Source organism: Haliotis cracherodii, unplaced genomic scaffold (assembly GCF_022045235.1).
Source record: "Haliotis cracherodii isolate W230 unplaced genomic scaffold, xgHalCrac1.p SCAF_1, whole genome shotgun sequence".
Lineage (NCBI taxonomy): Eukaryota > Metazoa > Mollusca > Gastropoda > Lepetellida > Haliotidae > Haliotis > Haliotis cracherodii.
In genome coordinates this window covers 29,963,804-29,983,406 of record NW_027266264.1, presented here as the reverse complement: position 1 = coordinate 29,983,406, position 19,603 = coordinate 29,963,804, and the positions used below count along the sequence as shown (strand labels likewise).

The following is a 19,603-nucleotide window of genomic DNA, read 5'->3' as shown; positions in this document are numbered from 1 at the left end:
TTGATATCAATCACTGGATTGTCTGGTCCAGACACGATTATTTACAGACCGCCGTCATATAGCTGGAATATTGCTGAGTGCGGTGTTAAACAGCAAACCAACAAACCATATACAAATATCTGCACGTGGTCTCTTGCAGGGAGTGTGTCTTCCTTGAACAAATGTACCCAGCAAGTATTCCTTTTACAGGCGGGGTGGTAGGGTAGCCTAGTGGTTAAAGCGTTCGGTCGTCACGCCGAAGACCCGGGTTCGATTCCCGACATGGCTACAATGTGTGAAGCCCATTTCTGGTGTCCCCTGCCGTGATATTGCTGGAGTATTGCTAAAAGCGGCGTAAAACCATACTCACTCACTCCTTTACAGGCGAGCGAGATAAATTCAGGCAAGACAAGCCTCATCGTGCCATTGCAATAACGTCACCGCTAAAAGTCTTCACTATTTTACTATATTTATCACATTCAACATAATATGTATCACTGGTTTGACTGGTCCTGACTCGATTGTTTACAGGCACCCGTCATACAGCTTGAATATTGATGAGTTCGGCGTAAACAACAAATAAACAACGAAAGTAAATTAATCAGGATGTGTATGTTAAACACGCTTGGTATGAGCAAAGACGTATATGGGTCATTCTCAAAAAAAGTGAGTTTTTTAGTCCGAGTTGAATAACAATTAAAATATTTATTTTAGATATGTTTAAACACAAGTGTTTTTTGTAGAACATACCATGGTGTCTGAAAGTTAAGTTTCAGTATTTCTTATTACGTATTTTATTTTAATTAAAACTGCTTAATCGCGGTTAAATTGAGCTGAAGGGTGTGTCCGTAACCCTATGTTTGCACATCAACATTGTTTAATGTTGCTAAAAATAAAAAATATTATGTAAATAATGTTTATATATTGTACATTACCTTTCTAACTCATGATATAAAATTATCTTTTGAAGATACACTCTTTTATTTATATTGGTTTTTGGTAAGAAACACTTGTACATAAAAAAGTGTCTGTCCTGTTACCAAGATGGATCAAAACTGAAAAATAAATAATCCTTCAAGATTCCCATAATTCAAAATAACAGAAATACAGCTTACTTCCTGTACTATCATGGCAGCAGTGTCCTTCAAGTGAGAGAAGACCTTGGATAATTCTGCTTGACAGGGAAGTTTATTCCTATCATGAATACCCTTTTCTTATGTCTGTGCTGTTACTGCTCATTTTTGCCCAAACAAATATTTTTTTCTAAAACCATTTTTTCAGAATATTAGAAAATATGAACTGTTCACAATGCCATGTGGTCTCAACATTTCAAGGGAGGTCTCATTAAAAAAAACTGTAATTAATGTCAATTTGTCTATGCTGTTACTGTCTGTGCTGTTACCTTCAAACATGTAACAGGACAGACATTCCGTGGTAACAGCACAGACTTATCATCATCTTAAACTGTCTTTCCTTGTTTAACCAATCAATAATATAATTACCATAATAACTCAAATAATTCCTTTTGAAATAACACAGACATTCAAAAGGCTATAGTTGTACAAATCTTCCAAGCTGAATAAAAACAAGTTGCTCAAGACTTAAAAGTAACAGCAGAGACAAATATTGGTAACAGCACAGACATTTGGTCAGCTTTTTCTAACTATTCTTGTCCAATCACTCAATATTCAAATTTTATGAAACATTAAGACATATGTTTTGAAATTTATCACAGTTTAGAAGAAAACATATACATAAAAAATAGACTACTTTGTTGAAGATAGTTATCTGATGAAAAAGTAACAGCACAGACATTCCGTGGTAACAGCACAGACTTATCATCACCTTAAACTGTCTTTCCTAGTATAACCAATCAATAATATAATTACCATATTAACACAAATAATTCTTTTGAAATAACACAGGCATTCAAGAGGCTATGGCTGAACAAATCTTCCAAGCTAAATAAAAAAAAATGGTTAAGACTTAAAAGTACATGTAACAGCACAGACATTTGGTCATCTTTATCTAATGTTTCTTATCCAATCACTAAATATTCTAATTTTATGAAACATTAAGAGATATGTTTTCAAATTTATCACAGTTTAGAAGAAAACATATATACATAAAAAAATAGACTACTTTGTTGAAGATAGTTATCTGATGGAAAAACAACAGAAGGGTGGAGAAAACAGGTGGTGTGGTGGAAAAGGGTGAGGTTGTGAAAAGTGTGGAGAGGACAGATGGTGTGGTGGAGAAGGGTGAGGGTGAGAAAAAGGTGGAGAGGACAGGTGGTGTGGTGGAGAAGGGTGAGGGTGAGAAAAAGGTGGAGAGGACAGGTGGTGTGGTGGAAAGGGTGAGGTTGTGAAAAGTGTGGAGAGGACAGATGGTGTGGTGGAGAAGGGTGAGGGTGAGAAAAAGGTGGAGAGGACAGGTGGTGTGGTGGAGAAGGGTGAGGGTGAGAAAAAGGTGGAGAGGACAGGTGGTGTGGTGGAGAAGGGTGAGGTTGAGAAAAGTGTGGAGAGGACAGGTGGTGTGGTGGAGAAGGGTGAGGTTGAGAAAAGTGTGGAGAGGACAGATGGTGTGGTGGAAAAGGGTGAGGTTGTGAAAAGTGTGGAGAGGACAGATGGTGTGGTGGAGAAGGGTGAGGGTGAGAAAAAGGTGGAGAGGACAGGTGGTGTGGTGGAGAAGGGTGAGGGTGAGAAAAAGGTGGAGAGGACAGGTGGTGTGGTGGAGAAGGGTGAGGTTGAGAAAAGTGTGGAGAGGACAGGTGGTGTGGTGGAGAAGGGTGAGGTTGAGAAAAGTGAGAGTGACATTTTACTATCCGTTCCAGATGATACAGAAGAGTGTCTTGGAAAATGTGTGGTTGTGTTATATGATGGTTTTCCATATCCTGGCAAAAAAATGGGATCAAAAATGATTCTTTTGGCCAAGACTCCTGCTGGACAAATGCTGGTACAAGCACGAGGACATTATTACCATCATTCCTGAACGAAAGGAGATTGAAGGCACTGCTTCCCACTTCAGTGTTGAAAACATTTACTGGGAAGCTATTACAGATATGATAAAACAGAAACAATAAACAACCTGTGGTTTCTGGGTGAATGAAAGGCACCATTTAATTCTGGCACTAATCAAATAATCATAGATACAAGTGAATTGTACTTTTAAGGAAACTATAATTCACCTTTTCAGACCGTTTATTTGAGTATTTGCGAATACAATTGCAAAAGAATACAGCTTCAACAGGAAATCTTCTGACAAGTTTTTTTTCTCCAGATTATGTTGATGTTTGACATGGATAAAGTTGGTTATTGTGTTGTTGCTTCATGACAAAAACTGTCACATGACTATTCAGTGTAAATTTAAATCAATTTAAATTCTTTGTAATTCTAGGGATTAACCCAAAATGCAAAAGTTATTGTCTTTGGCGTTACTTCCATCTGTGCTGTTACCTACCAGTATCCTACATTCAGATTACATAGAAGAACATTCAGTTAATAACATCCATATGATCAGATACTGTTAATTAAGCAAAACATTTTCTTATTTGTCAGAGTTCAAAACTTTGAACTTCTGAACAGGATAGTTGACTGCAAACATAAGTTTGTCCGTCCTGTTACTTTCAGTTGTCCGTCCTGTTACCGACCGGTTTCTATAGTTCAGATTACATACAAGAATATTCAGTTAATTACACCTTATATGTTCAGGTGTAATCAATTGCACATACTTTTTTCGTATTTGTCAGATATTTCAAAATCTTGAAACTCCTGAATATTATAGTTATCTGCAATCAAAGCCGATTGTCCGTCCTGTTACTTTCAATTGTCCGTCCTGTTACTACGTTGTCTGTCCTGTTACCAGCACTTAAAATAGAAATATACTGATTATTTATTTTTATTTTTCAGAAGAACATATTTGAATTCAAACATATATCATCTAATGAAGTATATGTGTCAAATATAAGATGCAATAATCAGGGTATGTTTGTCATATTGGATTTGAATGAATTCAAATGTTTTCATTTGACTCAAATGCTGGACAAATCTGTCCATAAAATAATGTATCCAATCTCTTTTTAATTGTACTCATTGAAATATTAAACAATACATTTAAAAACAAGAACTGACATGATTTGTGTTGAACTTTGAAAAATATTGTTACAGAAAATATAATTGTTAAAATGGTAACAGGACAGACATATTTTTTCTATTCAGTGTTAATTAATTATCATAATTAGGACATCATTGATTATTAAGGTGTCATTTTGCTTAACATTATTATTCAGAAGTTACTTTGTGTACTGAGTCAATAAAAAAGGAATTTTACAAAAGACAATTTTGATGTTTTTGCTTAGTTGAAATTCTGACATTTTTTGAGAATGACCCATATACAGTATCTGTAATACCTATGTGGTATGAGCAACAGAACCTTTATCTAAAATGACGATACCAACACCAGTTCTTGGTAATATACATGCTTTATGTAATGAAGAGGCATATGTGGGTAATAGTCCTCGGAGGTAGCATCCGTTACAAGCTGGCGCGTGTGTACATGGTTTTGTGTAAAAAAGTGCCATATCCATTAAAAGGCCTGGGTTTTCTACGTGCTGTCAATAAAAGCCAGTAAGGCGTCCATCACGCGCGATAGCTCTTCCTGTTCTGCACGCCGTGCTGCCCGGTCCATAACTGTCCCAGCGCGTGTGTCCATGTCAACCTGTGCGGACACGCCCTGATTCTGGAAAAGACGTGGTGGTCATAATACTCAAGCTCTGGGCCTATGCAAATCATTCGCAACAAATAGTAATTGCCACTTTTTTAAGAATAAAAAACAGCTTATCTAACATTATAGATAAAATGGATAGAATTATCATTAACCGCCCGCATGTTATCAAAAATCAGCGGGCCACTGAAACTAAAAATGGCCTAATATTTCTTGACAATTTCTGTTGTTAGGTGACGTCATAGGATAGGTGACGTCACGTTCAATAGTGACGTCATCTGGGTTGTTCTATGACGTTTCCATACTTGTAAAAGTGGGTCGGTGACATTCGTGTTGATTGCAGTAAATGTTTGAAAACCGATGTTGTTGTTTCTTTTTATTTAACAAATCATCCATTTTAGCTTTATTAACGGTAACGCTATTTTTCAGGGCATTATTATTTGTAGAAGCCCTCGGTTTTTTCAACTACCCTCCTTCGTCGGGCAGTTAATGGGAGACCTCCGGCAAATTTGGAAAAAAACTTGCCGCGAAGGCACTCTAGCTCACTGGATATGTCAACAGTTTATAATATGTCAACAAAGCCAATCTAACCACTTAAAACATATCAGTATTAATTAAATTAAAAATTCAGCGATAAGCCAACTATATCTACGATGTGTCCAGAAATATATAAATGAGTGCTTGGGCGTCTGAGAACGGACACAGCAAGTAGCGTGTGTGCCAACACTACCTATGTGTTAGATAATTGTAATTTGGTGTGCAAATTCGACGATTAATGTACACAGTTCAATCTTTTAGACACATCGTCTTGGCATTAAACAACATTCGCTCAGCAAACGCAGCAAAAGCTAGTCAATATTGAACTCTATTTTATAACGCTCACCGATTCTGTGATTTTCATTTTTTCCAGTGCTGATGCGGGCGTGTCTCCATCTGGTTGGGCCGTTCCGTCTGAAGCACAAGCTTCAATCTTCAACCAGAATGTATATTGAATTTTATATTTACTGCAGGGCAATATAGGTTGTACATGGGGTGTAATGCGTCCTGCGTTAGGTTTTATACTACGAGCCGGAGGCCAAGTACCGGCGTTTTGCTTAGAAGCAGAGTACAAGTGATTTATTCTGCCTCTCAGAAATCAACTAGAAGCCTGTCTTGCTCGTAGCGGGGTATATGGGATATATTCTCCCGCTGAGAAACTTATTTCCCTCCAAGGCGGGATGCATATTGTTTTATCAAGATCACGTGGACCAATCAGATCTCATCATTCTGACATGGTGTGCTCCTTATTGTGTTCTGTGAAGTTGCGACCCCCGTGAGACGTCATGTGCAAGTCACCTGTTGTGCGATACCTATTGACATGATGCATGTAATATCGCCTATGGTACCAGAAGCATATAGATACATCCCCATCAAGTTCCCCAACAAGCCCTACATCAAGTCCTACAGTTTATTATCAAATGTATTTAAATGTCCTGTTCCGAAACAGACGCAGATATACATTGTATGATATGATCTCAAGCTGCAAGCAGCCAGCCAGACATAGTATTTTCCCGAAACTAAAGAATCTACGATTCTACATAGCCCAGAGTGATTAAAAAGACACCCAAGTGTGATTGTGGCTAAATATGAAACAAACAAGAAATAAAGTCTTTGAATGGCATTTACAAGTGATACACACAAGTAAGAGAATTTATGGATATCAACTTCATTATTATGACATCCATAAATACTCTTCCTTAAACAAGAATCTTTTATTCGAAGCTGATGTATTTGATACAGTATTCATAGTTGTGTTTTGGTTCCGGGGTAGAGTAGGTCTTCAGCAACCCATACTTGCCGTAAAAGGCGACTATGCTTGTCGTGAAAGGCGACTAACGGGATCGGGTGGTCAGGCTCGCTGACTTGGTTGATACATGTAATCGATCCCAATTGCGCGGATCGATGCTCATGATGTCAATCACTGGATTGTCTGGTTCAGACTCGATTATTTTACAGACCGCCATCATGTAGCTGGAATATTGCTGAGTGCGGCTTAAACAACAAACAAACAAACAAACCATATACCAATATCTGCACGTAGTCTCTTGCAGGGAGGGTGTCTTCCTTGAACAAATGTACCCAGCAAGTATTCCTTTTACAGGCGGGGCGGTCGGGTAGCCTAGTGGTTAAAGCGTTCGCTTGTCACGCGGAAGACCCGGGTTCTTGTGTTGTGTTTTATCCTTACGTTTGAAATATTTCAGCCAAGTAACGTTTTGATAACTTTTGTAATTGTTTAGTCAAATCCAATTTTCTAGTGTATATATACTGTATTTTGCCCGGCATTTTCAATACATATTTATACTTGCGTCTAGCTGACATTTTGATATCGTCTGCTGAGAGATCTACTCACATGTCCCTTGTTGAAGTCCCATCTCGTGGTCCTTCTTAGTCGAGTTTGTACCCTCTCTCCGCCTCCTATGGACCCTCCTCTTTCTCCAGGCCTCTTCCGTGACGTCCAGGTCCTGCAGCAGATCCTCCAGACCAGCCAGAGGGTATGGGTATGGAAGAGACGGGATGGAAAGGATCTCCCCACGACTCCCGTGGCCATCTAGACCCAACATAAGAACCTATTGATACTGTGTTGAGTCATAATTTGATATGGACGAGCTGGAATTTGGTCGTCATTTTTGTTTATGAATTCCAAAATGGGCAATATGGTATGCCTTTGGTCCAAATGCTACATTGACCTATCTACGGGTACCGGTCCCGACATGGGTGTTTGACTTTTATGATGTATACATTCGTTTACTTAGCATATGTAGTACGTTGAATATCAACTTGTTACTATGGTAACCATGGCCAGAATGGTCAACATACCATGACCGATGTGCATGGTAGCATTCCTCCTGTCGGCTATCCTGCAGGGGGTTGTTGGTAGGTTCCCCTTTGAATCTTTCGCATCCGGGATCCTTGCGATACAAGTCTGCGACCTGGCCTTCCCTTGTGTCCCCATACATCCAGGGCCAGAAGAGCCCTCTTCAGTCTCAGTCTCGCTTCCACTTGTCAACCTGCAGAGGGGGTCTGATGCCAGAATGTTTCGCTGCCTGTTGTTTATTTCGTTTCTAATACAATCTTTGTTCAGCTGAGCTACATTCCCCGGTGAACAATGCATCTTTGAATTGCGATCGCGTTTCTTACTGCGCCGCGCCATTGAATCTGGGCCTATCGCATGGTTCTCCTGTGTGTTAGGTGACGAGGAACCGGATCTGGTGGATTTCGAAAGCTTCTTGAGGTTGACGCAGACGGGATACTGTAGGGTGGTATCGTCGCCCACTACTGTAACCTCCGATGGCACCATATCGCTTCTCTTTTTCTTACGTGAAGTTGTTCTAGTTGGAAATGTGTCACTTCCAGGGATCTCCGACTCATCTTTTGAGAACCCTTGCACGTCAGTCTTCCTTTGGCCACGTAGCTTCCCACACTTCCTTCTTGGCCCCTTCCGACCATGCTGACCTTTGTGTCTGGGCGAACGCCTCTCTGGCTCTACAAAACATGATACACAACATGATACACAACATGATACACAATACCAGTGTAACGAGCATCTCGAGCTATACAAGTCAGGTCGTGTTGTTAAAACGCGCATTGCGTCCATTAGTATACCTGTTATATTAGCCTTATATTGACATGAAACATTCGTGTGAAGCGCATGTCTGGCGTCCTCGCCGTGATATTGCTAGAATATTGCTTAAAGCGGCGTAAAAATCATATGTACTCACATGGAAAGGAAGGGAAACGTTGATGCTATGACGTGAGTTGTACCCGATACCTACCACTGTTACCGCTATCTCTGTGTAGTTGTCTGTAGAGATCGATGGCTCTGTCCCCTAGTTCGGTTAATGCATAGGCGCCGTCCTCATCGTTGTGAGTCTTCACCAGACTCCGAAACTGTTATTAAAACGTAAAATTGGCATTTCAAATATATTATTCTTGAAACTAATATACTTCATAAACTCCTTGGAGGCATGCCTGGTTTTATGGTGCGGCACATGTTGTTTATTATTAATGTTTTGTTAAAGATTATATCCACTTTACTCTCTCCCATTCTTGGCGTCTTCCGCCATGACATCGCTGGATTATTGCTATAAGCGGCAATAAACCATTTTCAGTTACACACTCAATAACTTGCTGTCGAAATGAAAGTATTATGTTTTAATAACCCGAATTGTACTCAATACCGAGAGAACTCACAACTTACAAATGAGGTCACCTTGGCTCCGACGCTGGAGGTCGACCTTGACCTTTTCTGACGTTGTCGACCAGACATCTTTGTTTATCTGCAAAAGACATCCACTATCTCGTTACCGCAGTTCTAATGCTATCATAGCTTTTAGTCGTTCCGTTGTTCTCTGTCATGTTACTCTGTCTGAAGTCGTGTTGGTGTACGGATGTGTACATGATTAAATGCGTACAGCTTCTTAAAATTCTGATTTTGAAGTTAGGGTTCTGTTGTCTGTAATGAACACAATATTTTCTCAAAATGCTGGGGGCGTTGGGGTAGCCTTGTGGTCATTTAAAGCGTTCGCTCGTCAATGTAATTCAATATACAATACAAAATTCACAAACACTTTATTCAAACCTGTGACCAGTGAAATGCAAATGCGTTTTTAACAGATATTGCAACAGTTACTGAAAAGTAACCATTTTCTAGCTTTTCCTCAAATTACCTGGCGGTTGGGTAGCTCGTCACTACAAACACCCCGTTTCGATTCCCCATTAATGCATGGGTGTAATGTGTGAAGCCCATGTCTGGTGTCCCCCGCCGTGATATTGCTGGAATATTGCTAAAAGCGGCGTAAAACCATAACTGCTCACTCAAAATGCTGGATCTGTCAGACACAAAAAAGCTAATAAGCGGGTTGTGTTTGAAAAATAAGTTCACTTTTGCTCTCTATCTTAAAATAATAAGTTCTGTATCAAGAACATCGACTTCTATTATATTTCAACAGGGATTTACTTAGGTCTGCTCAGAGGCCGATGTTCGGGCCCAAGTCTGCAGCAAATGTCATTACAAATTCCCAAACTGGCATTACAAATCCACGTACATGTAGTTATAGTTATAACCAATGTTATGGCTTTGTATGGGGGACTTGTATTTCACTGATAACAGGACGAATAAAGAATGGCGAAAAGGCAATGTTAGAATGCCCCCTAATTGGAGAAAATAAGAAGATTCTTCACAGTTTTCCTGCCAAGGACACTTCGTTTGGAATCCTAGATAACTCCTTGGGTCCCGTTCCACAAAGCGATCTTAGAGCTAAGACTCCCGTAAGTCTACGTTAAAGTATGGGAGTTGCGATCGTCTTGCGCTACGATCGCTTTGTGGTCAGATTATTAGTGACTAGCGTATGTAACACGGCAGTTGAAATAGTAAGTCCCGAGACTCTAATTACCACCGGGGCTTCATCACCCGCCGGGTTTGGGAGGTTGTTCGGAGCGCTTATTAGAGGAAATACGGTGGCTGGAATTTCTCTGTTAAAACAAAAACAATAATTCATAAACGCCCTACCTCATGATGCCGTCTTGCATTAATACGTATCTATTTTATGACGTCATACGTCTGTCCTACCATCGTCGCGTGTTTTTGTTATGTAGCATGTGTCACGTGATTTCTCTAACACATTAGTTACGTGTCACTTCGAGAGTCACGGCTCATATATAAGCTGAACAAAATTTCACAGTTAAAGCCGGAGATTAAATTTCTAATTTGATCGGCATTTTTTCTAGATTAAATACTCACATATTTACATACACACATTAGCAAAAGTCATTTGATGATGAATACTGACTGTACACTGATGTAGTTTGGTGGGGTTGGGTGGGTGGGGTGGAGTGAAGGGGTCCGTGCCTTCGTTGTATGGTGACAGAGCAATATACAGCCGCACCCGATCTGTAGGCGGTAACATGATTAAAATTCGTATACCATTTAAATATTTTTTTCATTGATCGAGAGCGTACAAAAACACATATGCGCATGCATATGTTTTTTTCATCTTTCAACGCTTGTCATTTTACATATACATATGTTGCTATTATTACTTTAGCAAAGTATGTTTATTTATAAAGCAATTCTTCTGGAAACTATTGGGTCGTGGTATGTATTACCGAGATTAAATGTATTACCTCCCTTTGAAAAGGGCAAGTAATCCCTCATTACGAAAATGCCAATGCCCAAATGGGTTGTTCCATAGAGATTTTTAAGAGAAATTTCACATAAGTTAATATGTCGTCACCACTGAATTTTGACATGAAAATTAACTATATTCTTTCAACGATGTGATTCCGAAGAAAACACCACCTCAAAGTGGTAAGCCAGACAGAGAACATGTAATTTGATATGTTCATGATGATAGAGACTGTTTATCTGTTTATCATGTCTGCTAATAGAGCTGTTTGGGAATCGATTCTCACTTCTCTGCGCTGATACACTTACGTTATAAACATGTGGATTGTTACAGTCACCCAAAGGCAGTAGAATGTGAATAATTTGTTCTTTTAGTTGAATCCAAGACCATCTGTGGTTGAATGTTTTGACAGCGTGAGTCAACATGGTGTAATAACCTGTGCCGGTGTGTGTTCGGGAGAGGGTGCAGACTAGTCATGCTACTTTACTAGGCGTTGCAGTTACTTTAAATGAATTTTAAGTTCACATTCATTCTCAATGTTTTACTAATAAAATATTTTCATAAATGGAATTAGCTGCTAAGTCGAATTGTTGTGGAATTTTGCACAGACCTACTGCTTCACCTTTTCTATGCACTGGGCTCCGTTCCACAAAGCAATCTTTGTGCTACGTTGATTGTAAGACTCTGATAAAGTATGGGAGGTACGACCAACCTAGCACTAAGAGCGCTTTGTGGAACGGGGCACTGGTCACTAGTCCTAATATGTAGTGTAGCTACGATTGACACATTTATAATGTTCTGCTAAAATCAGATGCTGATTTTGCACCGTCATTCATAATCTTAGCCAAAGTGCAAATTACATCATATAAAATTTTGTGTACCCTTTGTTCCCCTTTCGAACAAAATAATGATTTTTCTCTCATATTGACTGCCAAGGGTGCTTAGTTTTCAGATGTGGTGAATTCAAAGACACTGCCAACTCGTAGACACAATTTACAGTGAATTTGTAAGAACATTTTTATATTGGAATGGAATGATAATAATTTATATTATCAGTACACTTTTACATCATGTTTGCTCTAAACAGGAAGACATGGTAGCTTCCAAACTAGTCAACATTGTGCAGAAATAATGATGTTTTGAAATGTGTTAAAAATCCAATGTATTTCCAAGCTTTCAGCAACTAGAACAGAGACCTCCCCTCATCATGGATGTGACTGGACTGAATCACATCGGGGATCCTGCCCAGCTGCCATCATTCAAAGCTCTTCTTCGTGGTGGTCCAGTGCCCTCTACTGCTGCACTTGATGTCTTCATCACTGATCTGGATATAAGGCTGGACCAAAACTCAAAAGAGTAAGCAAACTGTTTCTTCATTTAACTTGATACAGTGGTCCCACGCTACAACGCTACCGATGGGGTCCAAATAATTGGTGGGTGTTATAGACGATGAGCCGTTTAACCGAGGCGGAGGCGGGGGAGCGCGCTCAGCCAGTCTCACGATCTTCGCCTTGTCTTGCACATTGCAATGATACAAGTTGTTTACGGTTCATAGTGTAAAAAATATATCCATTATGTTTTCGCCGTTTGTTATTATTTACAAGCCTTAACTGTCACATTCCATGTGAAAGTACTCTACTTACATGAAAATATTGATCGATAATGGCAGTAACAGACGCTATGAGTGAAGAGCCAATCACAATTCATTATGCAAGTACAGAGTGTTTCAGTGGTATTGATTGGTCATGTTGCTTAAAATACAGAAAACAAGAGTTTTGACCAGCACTAGAATTTATTACATGTGCGCATTCATACACATTCATACAAATATAGATACACATTCAAGCCAGATTAATTGGTTTGATACGGTTACTTGATCCGAATCAAAAGGAATGACTGTCGTGTTGTGACAGCAACTACATGTGAGTTGACAGTGTCGCCTCAAATTGGATTGCCCACTAATTTAGAATATGAACTTAGCTTGTGGTTCTCTTTTATTGCGCTTTATCGAAGAGCACAATAGGGAGGGATCACTGTACTACCAATCATCTGGATCATATATTTTGTATTTTGTTCCGTTCTTCTAAATAAAAAGCACATGCCATGTCTTTACATGAGTTCAAGGAATATCTTTCAAAGCTTGTCAAGTGTCAGTTAATGTGTCATGTTAATGTCAGTTCCTGAGCTACAATTTAATAATCTTTGTTTTGGGATAACCTACTTAAACCTTGAAAATGGCTCTGCCTGATCAAGTTTGTATTTAGATAAACAGACACTGACACACACACCAAAATGAAGCCATTTATGTGAGGCGACATAGCAATCATCATAATCATTTGATTTTGTTATTGATCTCTATTAATATGTTATTCCCAACTTACATGTACCTATCTCTGATGCTGTTCAAGACAGAAATATTATGACTAATGGAAAGATTTGAAAGACATATTTACATCAGTATAAATGTTTTCAGTGTGTTTCTAAATTTTGCTAAAACTTAAAGAGATCTTATTGGTATGTTCTACAGGTTGGATGTGTGTCTCCAGTCTGTGCTGGACTTCACGAATGACCTCCCAGGAAGCAAGTGTTTCACGTCTCCCAAGGAGGGCCTCACACACATGCACAACAGCCATGTGTTGGAGAAGGACTCCTGCTATGACCCTGAGATGGAAGATGTCATGGCTATGCTAACTTATCTCGTAAGTCAGTTAGATATGGATAGATCTTAGTTAATGGGTTCTTGCCTTTGTTACTACTGCCACTTTAATCACACAGGGTGACATGCAGTAGCAGATTCCTGGATGTAGTTCTTGGTATTCTGTTGTTGAGAGTAAGTTTAACAATTTTTAGAAATATGTTTGTTGATTTTATTTATGACTTTATTTAATTTATGATTGCTTAAAACATTTTTATACTGCTCTTTGACATTTTCGATATGGACCCATTGTCGAAGCATGTGTCCCAGATTTTATTTTTCAATAACATTCGGGAAATAGTTAATAATTTTAAATCTGTTGATAAAATATAAATTAAAATGAAATGCATTTTTTCAGACATTGTGAAAAGTGATAGATTTAATAAATTAATGATATGACAGGTAGATTCATGTAGCTGTATATTATTTTGACGATGCTACAGTGTGGCAGGTATTCCAACCAGCGGTGTTGAAAGTGTTAACAAGCGGAGTACTTTAAAGCTTGACCCTGTTTCACAGTGCAAACTCAGTGTTATGATTCATTTACTGTGTTTAAAAAAAACTGTAGGCTGTAAGGGCCTGCTGAAATATAAAACTATCAGCCTGAAAACAAATCTGTCATCCTCGGGCCTACTGGCCGATATTTATTTTGAACACTGTTTCTTTTTGTTATATATGCATGGAACTGAAGGTTGTTTTTGCATATATATAACAATATACGTAGTCATAGTTATGGGAACATGACTTGATCATACAGTCATAGCCCTACTCCAGTAATTGCCCCCTGACCAACTGCTTCTGCAATCTGTTAAGTTATCCATATAAGAGGCCTATACAAAGCTGCAACATTTACATGACAGTCGGTATTTTCTTGTATGTATTGCAGAATTATTTAACAGAAAACACAGCAAGGGGTATATAATTGCCTAGTAACTATTCCAAAAAGACATTTGTGTTTCATCAACATTTGAAACAAGTTTGTTTTCTACTACTGAATCTCTGACAACAAATTTAACTTGTTGTGTATGTTTATAGTAAGCATCCCCTTTGTCAATTTTCAAAGTTCCTAGGGCATTTATTATGGCAAGTATGGTATCCTTGGTGAAAGGATGGTTAAAGCCATTGGCCCCATTCCACAAAGTGATCTTACTGCTAGACTTCCGTAAGCCAATGTCAATGTCTGGGAGTTATGATCACCTTAGCTCTAAAATGCTTTGTGGAACATGGCTCTGGGGTTGAGGTCCTGGATGTTTGTTCTTGCAGCATAAGACTTTAGAGCAGTGTCCTGGATGTGAGGAGGCTGTTCTCCAGGAGATCCTGACACTTTCCTCGATAGAAGGTCTCTCTCTTCCTCTCAAGGCCTCGGACACAGACTCTATGTCCATGTCCATGGTGTCTCTCAACATGGTGGTGGACAGCGGGGACCAGCTCATTGAGCAGAAGTGGAAGAAAGTCACACAGCTACTCAAGAAACATTTCGTGGACCGGCTGCTGCAGCTGCCAGTCAGTATGATGGACAGCAACCTCAACGTCCTGGTCAACATGAGGCTCAACCTGCTGCAAAGCCTGCGAGCCATAGCCCCGGACGAGGATGTGTGGAATAGGTAGGCAGAAGGATAACTGAATAAGCTGCAAGTGTTTCACGCCTCCCAAGGATGGAATGAGAGTTTCTGGAAAAAACGGATTCTGACTAAAAGTGTTTTTGTGTACATTTTAAAATACCCCATTTGCCTCATTAGGCGCCCTGTACTGATAAGTGCCCACTGACCAACTTTCATACCAATTTGTAAGTATAATCAGTAAGCACTCCCAACTAAGACTGAACATTTACGTGACAGTCCATATTTTCTTATGTATGACAGATGATTTTTACAGAAACCAGCAGTGTAAAGGGGGAACATGATTGCCTAGTAACTATTATCAAAAATTGTTTAGTGTCATCTAGGTTTGAACTGAGTTTGTTCATTGCTGCCTGATCTCTGACAACTTATTTAACTTGTGTATGGTTTTAATAAGTGCCCCTCTTCAACAATTTTCTAATTGCCCAGGGCACTTATTACAGCAAATATGGCAGGTTCCACTTGCCTCAACTTGTCTTACATAGACCTGTTTTCGTACACTTTGTCTTAATAGACAGCTATTAGCTGAGCTTACTGGACAGAAAGAAATGTTGAAGATGGCTTCTGCTTGCTAACTAAATGTTTGTGTTCCCAGGTATCGGTCACTGCGGACACAACAGCTGGAGAAATGTTTCAGTGATATGTTGCCGGAGCAACCGTCTGAGAACACAGACTACAAGGCCTTCAGCCGTCACTGTAATGCCATGGCAGACATCATCATCAGCATGCTTGACGAGGACTTCATTGTCCTCAACACCGGCATGTTCACTAAGGTCACCGGGGTGTTCAAGGCCCTGCATGACCTGTACCTGGAGAAGTACAGCGACGAGATGTCGCTGCTTGTGGAGGAGGTGTGTGATGAGATCAGCGAGGTAAGGAGCAAGGGTCTGGCTCAGTCCCACAGTGAGTTCGGCTTCCAGAGTAACCACCATGGCACTATGGCTAAAGGAGGCCTGGCTCAGAGTCTGGACAGCATGGTGACAACATCCACAGCGGCACAGGCTGCACCAGCGGAACCCAAGTCCTACATCCCACAGACATGCATGAAGTCCCTGCTGCAGATTCTCTGCTCCATCCTGAAGATCGAGGAGCACGTGGATCAGCTGCTGAGGAACACATCGTGGGATGTGTGTGGCCTAGCAGGCAAGAAGAGCAAGAGGAAAGGCAGTCTCCGAGGTAACATCATCACCCATATTTGTCCGCACTAAATGGTAGGGGTGGAGTCACTGTAGATGATGCAGATAATAGTGAGTGTGATTTAACATCACTTTGATCATCAGTGATGCAGGTGTTGATGTTTGTCACTTTTGGGAAGATCTGGGTTAGAATTGGACTTCAGCAACCCATGCTTCTTGTAAGAGGCTACTAACAGGATCAGATGGTCAGGCTTGCTGACTTTTATGCATGTCATTGTATCAAGTGTATAGATCCATGCTCATGATGTCAGTATTGTCTGGTCCAGATTTGATTATTTACGGACAGCCATCATAGAGCATATTAACAAGGGTGGCATTAAACAAAATACAAACAAAACAACGAGCAGGGGTGTGATGCAATCAAACCTGCTGATGTGCTTTGTTCTGCTGCTATCATATGATTTCTGAGTAATAAGTTAACATGACAACAGTAAATGTCTCTTTAAGATCTGTATAGTTTTGTGTATCCATTGTATTTGTATTACAGGAGTGTTGAAGCCAAGTTCCAGCCCAGAGATGAGTCGCCATTCAATGAATCTGAGCGGCCTGAGTAACAGTGAAACAAACCTTGATGGCTCTGTATCCTCCTCCGTGTCCTCACTACACAGCAGTACAGCAGCTCCTAAAGGTGAGTTGTCCCAGGACTTCCCGACCCCTCAGTACGTCAACCCTACAGTCCTGTTATCTGTTGACTCTGTTCCTGATATCACAGTACAGCAGCTCCTAAAGGTGAGTTGTCCCAGGACTCTCTCTTCCTGACACCTCAGTACGTCAGCCCTATAGTTCCGTTATCTGTTGACTCTGTTCCTGACATCCCAGTACAGCAGCTCCTAAAGGTCAGTTGTCCCAGGACTCTCTCTTCCCGACACCTCAGTACGTCACCCCTACAGTCCTGTTATCTGTTGACTCTGTTCCTGATATCACAGTACAGCAGCTCCTAAAGGTGAGTTGTCCCAGGACTCTCTCTTCCTGACACCTCAGTACGTCAGCCCTATAGTTCCGTTATCTGTTGACTCTGTTCCTGACATCACACTACAGCAGCTCCTAAAGGTGAGTTGTCCCAGGACTCTCTCTTCCCGACACCTCAGTACATCAGCCCTATAGTTCCGTTATCTGTTGACTCTGTTCCTGATATCACAGTACAGCAGCTCCTAAAGGTGAGTTGTCCCAGGACTCTCTCTTCCTGACACCTCAGTACGTCAGCCCTACTTGTCCATTATCTGTTGACTCTGTTCCTGACATCCCAGTACAGCAGCTCCTAAAGGTGAGTTGTCCCAAGACTCTCTCTTCCCGACACCTCAGTACGTCAGCCCTATAGTTCCGTTATCTGTTGACTCTGTTCCTGATATCACAGTACAGCAGCTCCTAAAGGTGAGTTGTCCCAGGACTCTCTCTTCCTGACACCTCAGTACGTCAACCCTACAGTTCCATTATCTGTTGTCTCTGTTCCTGACATCCCAGTACAGCAGCTCCTAAAGGTCAGTTGTCCCAGGACTCTCTCTTCCTGACACCTCAGTATGTCAGCCCTACAGTTCCATTATCTGTTGACTCTGTTCCTGACATCCCAGTACAGCAGCTCCTAAAGGTCAGTTGTCCCAGGACTCTCTCTTCCCGACACCTCAGTACGTCAGCCCTACAGTTCCATTATCTGTTGACTCTGTTCCTGACATCCCAGTACAGCAGCTCCTAAAGGTCAGTTGTCCCAGGACTCTCTCTTCCCGACACCTCAGTACGTCAGCCCTACAGTTCCATTATCTGTTGACTCTGTTCCTGACATCCCAGTACAGCAGCTCCTAAAGGTGAGTTGTCCCAGGACTCTCTCTTCCTGACACCTCAGTACGTCAGCCCTACAGTTCCATTATCTGTTGACTCTGTTCCTGACTTCACAGTACAGCAGCTCCTAAAGGTGAGTTGTCCCAGGACTCTCTCTTCCCGACACCTCAGTACGTCAGCCCTACAGTTCCATTATCTGTTGACTCTGTTCCTGACATCCCAGTACAGCAGCTCCTAAAGGTGAGTTGTCCCAGGACTCTCTCTTCCTGACACCTCAGTACGTCAACCCTACAGTTCCATTATCTGTTGACTCTGTTCCTGACTTCACAGTACAGCAGCTCCTAAAGGTCAGTTGTCCCAGGACTCTCTCTTCCCGACACCTCAGTACGTCAACCCTACAGTTCCATTATCTGTTGTCTCTGTTCCTGACATCCCAGTACAGCAGCTCCTAAAGGTCAGTTGTCCCAGGACTCTCTCTTCCTGACACCTCAGTACGTCAGCCCTACAGTTCCATTATCTGTTGACTCTGTTCCTGATATCACAGTACAGCAGCTCCTAAAGGTGAGTTGTCCCAGGACTCTCTCTTCCTGACACCTCAGTACGTCAGCCCTACAGTTCCATTATCTGTTGACTCTGTTCCTGACTTCACAGTACAGCAGCGCCTAAGGGACAGTTATCTGTAGACACCGTCCTTGCTATATAGTGGTTTAGCCCTGAAGTGCTCAGTATTATGAGAACACTTGTAGCAGTGTACTGTATAATACTAGTCTCATAATACTGTCCTAATTTTCCAACACTCATGTTTATTATGTATTACTCCTCCATCTGCAGTGATAGAGAGAACAAAGACAGAGGACAGACTTCACTGGGATTGGAAGATCATCTTCAAGAAAGTGTCATCTGACCTAACACACGCAGTAGAGGCTGACCTTCATGAAGTCATGTCAAATGGCCTTGACCTTGACCTCAGACAGTGGGAGACAAGCAGGAAGCTAGAGACATGCAATGTTCCAGAAATTCTTCATGGAGGAAAGCTTGATTATCCCAAAGTTGTTTCCAAGGTAGTGAATGAAATAAGATCCGTCGTCAGATTATATCATGTGTATATGCCAGTAGTGTTAGAATGCTCTTTTCAGTCAGTGTCTCGCTGTTTAGAAGTATACTCAGTAAAACTACACAGTAATACAGGTATTCTGGTTTACTACAAATCTACACAGAAATTCATTCACAAATGATGTTAACCTTCGTAATTGACAAAATGGCCACAATGTGGAATTAATTTTGCTCTCACATAATTATCTCCCCTGTATCCATGACTACAAAATGTCAGTGATCGACTGACAATGCGGAGTAATATTAACTTTAGTATGTAGAATATAGGATCAGTGTGCACAAAATTGTCAATCACTGTCAAACACTTTAGTTCCCAGTATAACGCAATTAATGTTACAATAC

The 19,603-nt window shown here is 40.7% G+C and overlaps 1 protein-coding gene and 1 pseudogene across 1 annotated transcript in view; one reads left to right on the top strand and one right to left on the bottom strand.

Annotated features, from left to right (window-relative positions):
- Window positions 1-4,581: 4,581 nt before the first annotated feature.
- On the bottom strand, window positions 4,582-10,269 carry LOC139463245 (uncharacterized; annotated as a pseudogene).
- A 619-nt stretch (window positions 10,270-10,888) lies between these two features.
- LOC139475605 (uncharacterized protein KIAA0825-like) overlaps window positions 10,889-19,603 on the top strand; it is a 38,546-nt gene continuing 29,831 nt past the window's right edge. Inside the window, exons 1-7 of the mRNA XM_071258797.1 lie at window positions 10,889-11,047; window positions 12,039-12,221; window positions 13,393-13,564; window positions 14,824-15,164; window positions 15,775-16,355; window positions 16,863-17,003; window positions 18,980-19,209. Of these exons, the coding sequence (XP_071114898.1) occupies window positions 12,073-12,221; window positions 13,393-13,564; window positions 14,824-15,164; window positions 15,775-16,355; window positions 16,863-17,003; window positions 18,980-19,209 (1,614 nt within the window). The 5' untranslated portion in view covers window positions 10,889-11,047; window positions 12,039-12,072. The remainder of the gene's footprint in view (window positions 11,048-12,038; window positions 12,222-13,392; window positions 13,565-14,823; window positions 15,165-15,774; window positions 16,356-16,862; window positions 17,004-18,979; window positions 19,210-19,603) is intronic.